This window comes from Parasteatoda tepidariorum, chromosome 10 (genome assembly GCF_982258835.1).
Source record: "Parasteatoda tepidariorum strain Cologne lab strain chromosome 10, Ptep-v5.0, whole genome shotgun sequence".
In the NCBI taxonomy this organism is placed as follows: domain Eukaryota; kingdom Metazoa; phylum Arthropoda; class Arachnida; order Araneae; family Theridiidae; genus Parasteatoda; species Parasteatoda tepidariorum.
In genome coordinates, this window is record NC_141764.1 from 99,535,875 (window position 1) to 99,543,834 (window position 7,960).

General features: G+C 33.3%; 1 protein-coding gene across 1 annotated transcript; it reads left to right on the forward strand.

The window, feature by feature from the left end:
- LOC139425104 (uncharacterized) lies at positions 1–949 on the forward strand. The gene has a single exon (XM_087153490.1). The coding sequence runs from the start codon at positions 356–358 to the stop codon at positions 947–949; it is 594 nt and encodes a 197-aa protein (XP_087009616.1). The 5' UTR covers positions 1–355.
- Positions 950–7,960: the final 7,011 nt, after the last annotated feature.

Genomic DNA, 7,960 nt, shown 5'->3' on the forward strand with positions numbered 1-7,960 from the left:
TAGAACCCCTTCGAGCTGGTCCCTCTCTGTGATGTTTTTCAAGGGCCGTTCCCCGGAGATTGCCAAGACTTGGCAATTATTGTGCCACAGATCACGATACATAAATCTCCCTGATAATATAGTTTGTGCCTCTGTGAATGATATTATTTAATGTGTTTGGTTAACTTTTGTTTATTGGCAATTGAAATGAGCTACAGGTGGCATAAAACAGAACTGTCCACCTATGGGAGCAATTCGTATGCTTTCACCATTGGCATGTGGAGAGTAATAGGAGAAGGGAGTTCAGTAGTTTCTACCTAGATTTTCAAATAGATTAAAATATGAAATTAAAATATGAAAATGAATAGATTAAAATATGAATACATCTGATGAAAGTGGAAATCAAGTCAAGTGTACAATTGATAAATATTGGTCTAAAGTTTTTAATTTAAAAGATGATTTCACAAATGATTATAAGTATCCTACATTGGCTAAATTGGTCAAAGCCTGCCTTAGCTGCTTCCATGGCCCATTAGTGGAAAGTGCATTCAACTTAATGGATACACTTGTCACTGACTATAGAACCTCTCTTAAGATTGATTCCCTAGATGCAGTGCAGACTATTAAATATGATTTAATGGCTTCTAAAGAAACCTCATGTGAAAAATATGGCTCAAAAAATCCAATTCACAAAGATCGCTTACTGAATATGAACAGAAGTTGGAAAACGTATCAAGAGGACTTAAAAACATGTATTTCAGATGAGCCACCTAAAAATGTCTCTGAAAAACCTTCTACATTAGCAGAAAAGCAAACTGCCTCTACCTCTGCATGTGCAGTTCTCGAGGAAATTTCTTCAACTGTAAATGAGGAAAATAAAAGTCAACCTTCCTGCAATTATGAAGTTCACCACAAAAGAAAGACAAGCACACAAACATCAGAAAATAAAATAAAAAACAGCAGAAATTAGATATTTTTTTTAAAGAATTAATTCAGGTAATTTAAAATATTTACATAAAATGTAGTAGTTTATATGTTTGAAAATTTATGGTTATTAATTTTGCAAAAAAAATAATTCATTGAACTTTTATAATTAGGTCATTCAATACTTCATAATTGTAATTTTTCATTTCTCCCCCCCCCCTTCTTGAAACTCCAAAATGTCGGTAGTAAGTCCGTAAAAGTTTCAGGGGATTTTTTGGGGCCCACAAACACCCCTGAAGGGCCAAGCAAAAGGGCCCTTTGCTGTTCCTGTGGGGTGATGTTGATGCTGAAAAGAGACCTACTGTCTTGCGGAATGTTGTCTCTGATATCTTTAAAAAAATTTTGAGATCTTGTTCGAGATAAAAGTTTAATGAACAGATGAACTGATGTTTCTGAAAGCCAATGATTCCCATGAGATAGTCTTTCCAGGAAATTCACTACAGCCTGAGTTCCAATGGTCAAAAATGGAACGTCCAAAGCCTACCTATTGCAAAGCAGCGTAAATTCCGAAATGCTCCTTGTAACCTGTCTGTTGAGCACCCATGGGAGGGCGATCTCTTAATTACAAAGGAAGGTTGCTACATGGAAGAGAGCAGGACACGCTTACACACATCAAGAATCATCCTGACACACACACACGGAAATGTAAAACACGTGAGACCTGCTGCAGAAGGTCTGACATGGAACTTTGACACATAGACAATTTGACTCTTCGAATGGACATTTTGAATCCCGGTTCTGGGAACCGGTGAAGAATTGAAGAAGATATTTTTTTAATATGCAATTTGTCCAACTCAGTATCCACCACCCTTCCTATTATTCCATCCTTAAAGCTAGAATTATGGCTGAAACTAAAAAAAAAAAATTCAATATCTCATCAAAAAATTTTCATCATCAATTTTTTATTGTATTGTGGATGTAGAAAAGCAGTCAATGATGCTGTACTTGAAGAAGACATAACGTTGAATGTAGCAACTAGTTGGTAAGTGAATTTCTTTCCATCCTACTCGTTTTGTTTCTCTTTTATAACTCAGAACTTACTCTTATGAGATATATTTATCTGTTTCTTTAAAATTGTAAAATTTCTAAAAGGTGTTAATTTTACTGCTGTTGATAAGTTGTGGAGATATAATTTCTGGGTTATTGTTATTATTTTTTACTCTTACAATATGTGAAAATGTGGTTCAAAATCTTTTGAGTTATTTGCTGGTTATACTATATGTGTCAATTATTGATTTCTTATTTGCGTTATTTTTGTATTTAGTTCAGAAAGTGTGGCAGTCAACTGTAAAAGGGAGAGATCGTAAGAGAAATGGGAGTTTGAAGTCTAAGTGCTTAGTTAATCGGTAAGTTTTTTTTCTTTTTATCTACTCGTTATCTTGTGTCCAGATTTTTATTTCACTTCTAGTTTTTTTTTAATCATTGTATAGTGTGTAAATATATATATTAATTTCTTGATGTAGAAGGGCAGTGAATGATACTATGGTTGAGGAAAGAGAAGGTTTAAAAATAGTGGTAGAAAGTAGCAGGTAAGGGAATTTTTTTTCATTCTAGTTTGTTTTGATTTTATAACCCTTAGCTTCATTTATGTTATAAGATTACTCATATGTTTTATTACACTTGTTTCGTTATAGTTGTGACTTCTCTAATGATAGTTATAGTACAGTTAACAAAGAAGAGGATGTAAGTTGTGGAGGTACAATTTCTTAGTATTATTATTTTTCGAATTTTACCATAAGAGACTGTGATACAGAAGTTTTTCAGCTATAATAAGAGTAATTTTTTAAAAAAACTTTTGTTTTTAGTCTACCTTAGAATATAGAAGTGCTGTTTTGTATTTCTGTTCGATTGCTTTCTTCATATTTAATTGTTCCCTCTCTAACTCTTGGCTTTTATTGACCTAGCTAATCATTAGAGAGTGTTTTGTTTTCAGATTTCCTCATTCCCTAGGGGTTTTTGCTTTGAATTAATGTCTATATTAAATTTCTCATATCTTTAAAATGATTGGTTGAGATGTAATCGCAGATGTAAACTGTACTCAAACCTATATCTTAGGGAAGACTGGGTTATAGAATATGCACGTTGTATCAACTGTTGATTTTCTATTTATGTGCTATTTTTCTATTTTAGTAAAAAAGTATCTGTCTCTATGGCAAAGAGGTGTTTGGCTAGTTGCTCGAGCTGATTATTGATGATATAAGTTTTTTTCAAGCATTAGCTTTTAAATAATTTATTTTTTGAAATTTTATAGGTGTAAATGTAAGGGTTGCATTTGTTAAAAGAAAATGGTTGCATGGATTCTATTCAGGTAAATCCAAACTTGTTACTTTTTAATAGTTATAGTCTAGTTTATTCAGGTGATTTTAGCTATAGATTATTGTTTCACCATTCTGCAAGTCCAATTTTTATTTTAAGTAATACCAAGCAACGAGTCTTAGTTGTAGTTTAAGTTATATTGATTACATAAATCTGTCATTTTTTTATTCCCTCTTTAAAGTATCCCATTTGGTCAGTTTCAAATAATAATCTCAGTTATTTAGATTTCTTTACTAGATGTTTATTCACTAATGACGTAAGTAGGCATTCTTGTGGTGGCGGTGCTTCAAAGACAGAATATCAAAAAGTATGTGCTGTGTGCAATAAGACTTACTATTCTTCATCTTCTTTTAGTAATCATGGTAAACATTGCACTTCTGTTCTTCCTACAGATTTGAGTGTACCAGATAACGAAACAGGAGAATGCCCATTTCAAAATTGCATTGCTAGGTTTTGTTTCCTTACACATGCTGTCAAGTATAATATTGATGAACATGATATAGGTATGAGTGTAACTACGTTGAATTTTAAAGACATGTTAAGTTTTAATACTTGGATGGATGAAGAATCATCAAGAACATATTCTAGTTTTAAGAAGGATCATGGCACGCAACTTCACTGAAAATTCTTATTCAAATTATTCTTGTCAGTTTTCCAGAACGGAAATAAAATTTCATGAAAGAAAGACTAGTCGTAAAAATATAAAAGGAGTTTTACCTACAGATGTAGGTCGTATTTCCAGATCACAGGTGAAATTAATGTGCAGTATTTTTCTAAACATAATATTTTCTTCTGTTAATGCGTGATGAAGTTCCAGCCACTAAAGAAGACTTTTCGTGATTACGTTAATACAAATGCTCAACTAAGTGTCCCAGCAGCAAGAGTTATTGAGAATGTTAGAGGTAACAAGAACCTTAGAGGTGAAGACAATATTTTTATTAAAGAGTCTCTTCTTACAAACAAAAATTTAAAATAATATTATGACACTGTCAAATCCTCTTCACTGCTGCATAGAGAGGATGCAGTTGCTGTTCACAATTTGGTTAATGATTTGGTTCAGTGGCAGTGTAACTCTGTACTATTGTATAATCCTCAGTTTCAAGAAATTGCTTTTGGTCCTTCAAATCAGGAAATCTATTTACCGGAGGATTCATTTGTCATGGGTATACAGACGGCTCAACAAAAGGAGATGCTAATAGCATGTGGTGGAAAAATTTTATGTATTGATTCTACACATAAAACTAATGAGCAAGATTTTTATTTACTTAATTTATTAGTTCAGGATGAATATGGGTGTGGTTATGCAGTTGCTCATTCAATTATAAGTAAACTAGATAAGGATATGATGACTATTTGTTTCGCTAGCATTAAAGACAGGATCCAGGACAAGTAAACAATATTATGACTGATGATGACAAAACTACTGGCCCCGCATTTCAGGCAGTTTTTGCAGATAAAGTAAACTATCTTTTATGTAAGTTGCACATCCACAGGGCTTGGAATAGAAAATTAAATTCTTCCGTTTCTGATGCAGTTTTGAGGTAAGAGATATATGCATGTTTAAATGCAATTTTACAGGAACCATCAATTGATAGATTTATTCAAATGACAGACAATTTTAAAGGAAGATATATTGGAAAGGCGTCTATATTTGTAAATTATTTTGTTGACAATTATTGCAGTAAGGACAGAAAACCTCTCTGGAGTATGTGTCACCGTCAATTTCCGCATCCTGATACTGACACAAATATGTACTGCGAATTTTTTCACAATAAATTAAAGACTCACTATTTAAAGCGCACTGTAAAGCGTCGAACGTGGAAAGTAAGATAAAGGGAAACAATTTTCTGTTAGCCAAGTTAGGTAACTTAGTCCAAGATAAGGCAGTTCAGAACACCATTATGCCATACATTAACAATAGTTTAAAGAAATTAATTTCTCTATGTGAAGGTTCGAAGGGAGAACAGGCTCTTCAACGCGTGCACAGTTTTTCTCATACATTAAATATTTCTTCAAATCAGCATTTGACAAAACAATTGGTTTTTAAGCGATTTAATGCCTCTAGGGAGCCCAAACGAAAAGCCACTGAATATTGTAATGATTTTCTCAAAAGATTAGCTGAAGCTCAAGATTATTTAGAAGAAGAAAATTCTGTATTTATTGATAATAAGGACGACGTTAGCAGGAAACTAACCGATTCATTCATGCCCAAAATGGATTGTATTTTAAACTCAAATGAAGTAGTTTTACGTGAAATACCGCTGCGTTTTTATGAAACTAAATCTTTAGACCCGTTTTTGCCTAAAGCAGAGGTTGGGGCACTAGTAAAATCTTCATCAATTTTTGTAAAGGATTGGTTATACGACGGTATTGTTGATGCTTTTAATTCAAAGATTTTGCAAGGTAAAAAATTCATTAGCAGCCAGTTGTATGCATACCGAAGTTATTATGGGCGGGAGTTTTCTTGCCAATGTTTTTAATCGTGATAAATTACTGGGGAGCCACTTCTTATACAGGGTGTCTCAGTTAAGCGTTTCAGAACTTCTAAGAGGGGTAGGGGGCATCCTGACGACTCGAAATCATATAGCAATGTAGGGTCGGAAATGCTTTCCTGAAGCGGTGACGTACACAGAAGCACCATAAAGAAAAGAGACCGTAAGTGAAAAATCGTTTTAATAATACATTGAAAAAAGCATAAGGCACATGGGCCAAAGTAAGTGTTCGAAGTTTCTGCCACCGACTACAATGTACACCTCACATCTCCGGCGCATGGACAATCGAACATTCTGCAATACTCCAGGCATATCTCGCAGGCAGCTACTGCGATTCTTGCAAACCAGCATTATCAACAGGGGAGTCATAAACCAGTGTTTTCATATGACTCCAGAAATCAAGACATGATAGGTCGGGTGACCGAAGAGGCCATATAATTTTTTCTATGTATTATTATAGCGATTTTTCACTTACGGCCTCTTTTCTTTATGGTGCTTCTGTGTACGTCACCGCTTCAGGAAAGCATTTCCGACCCCGCGTTGCTATATGATTTCGAGTCGTCAGGATGCCCCCTACCCCTCTTAGAAATTCTGAAACGCTTAACTGAGACACCCTGTATATACCCATAAATTTATTTCATGATTGGGTTTTGTTAGTTGTTAAATTGGGGGAGCGGAAATTTAATTCTTATGATCCCTTAGATTTAGGCAATGAAGATAGGTATGTAGAAGTTTTAGGTCTGTGGAAGGCATAGCTCAATGTTTTATTGTCTGAAAAAAAAACCTGTGCCCTATACCTTATCCTTTACATATAAAACAGAAAGATGCAATTGTGGCGTATTTATTTCTTATTTTACTAACCGGATTTTAGATAATAAAAATGTTACTGATAATTTTGATGCTACAGAATTCCGTCGTTGCATGTATGCTGTAATTTCAGGTAATTGTTTAAATAATGTTAAGTATTCTGCATCACTCGATTCTGGTGCATGCAATTCATGTAGGTTCATTACTTTTTAAACAACATATCTGGAGGATATTTCTGAAAATTGGATTTCAATGAAAACCAATTTTTACTGAGGAGGAATTAAAAATTAGATACATAGACAGGAATCAAGTGTAATAATTTGAAAATTAAAACATAATTGTTTACCGGCATATTATTTATAGAATATTAAAGCAAACCAAACTTTATATCTAAAATGAAAATACGATAATTAATAACAAAAGAAAGGTTTGCATTTAAGAAACACCTGAAACCCGAACTAACTGAAAACAATTACTTGTTAGTTCTTTCTCATGTATAGTTTTGTATTACTGAGAAGATAAAATCAGTAGAATCGAATCGGTTGAATAAAACTCCGTATTTAAATGTTCCTTTAATAGTTGTTTGAATAGTATATTACAACAGAATGCGATCTTAAAGTTCATTCTGTTAAAGGATTTAAACTTCAAATCAGTATTTAATCTTCAAATCAGGATTTAAACTTCAAAAATAAGATTATTAATAAATTTGTTCACGATCTGTTTAAAGTGATTAAATTTTTCAGTGCTTTAAATTAAACTAAATCGCAGTGAAGAGACCTTAAAAAAGAAAGGGAAAAATATTGGCAACGAAAATGTGAATTTCTTGTCATAACCACTGAAATTCAAAAGTTGTTGTCAACTTCCCTGTAAACTCGACGCTTGTTACAAATACATAATAAGTTACAATGAGAGTATCTTTTCGAAAATTTTATAGTACAATATTTTGTCAATACCCCGTTTTTGCTAAGAAATATTTTATGAAAAATCAGTTGACGAACCAGAATGCTAATAATTAGTAAAACTCATACTAAGGCTTTAAGGGGCGGCGATGATGAAGATGAAATAAAGAAAATCATCAAAAAGCTAAAAAATAAGAAAGCCCCAGGGCAAGATTGCATCACAAACACAATGCTAAAAAATCTCCCGCTAAATAAAGTTAAACAAGTCACCAATATTATAAATGCCTGTATTCAAAATAGCTATTTTCCAAATTCCTGGAAAAATGCTCTTATTATTTTATTCCCCAAACCAGGAAAAAATCATTTAAATCCAGAAAATTATAGGCCCATAAGATTACTTAATACGCTCGTCGCATATTGGAGAAGATCACCCTTACAAGACTCCTCCCTTTTTGGACTTCCTACCCAATGAACAGTTCGGAT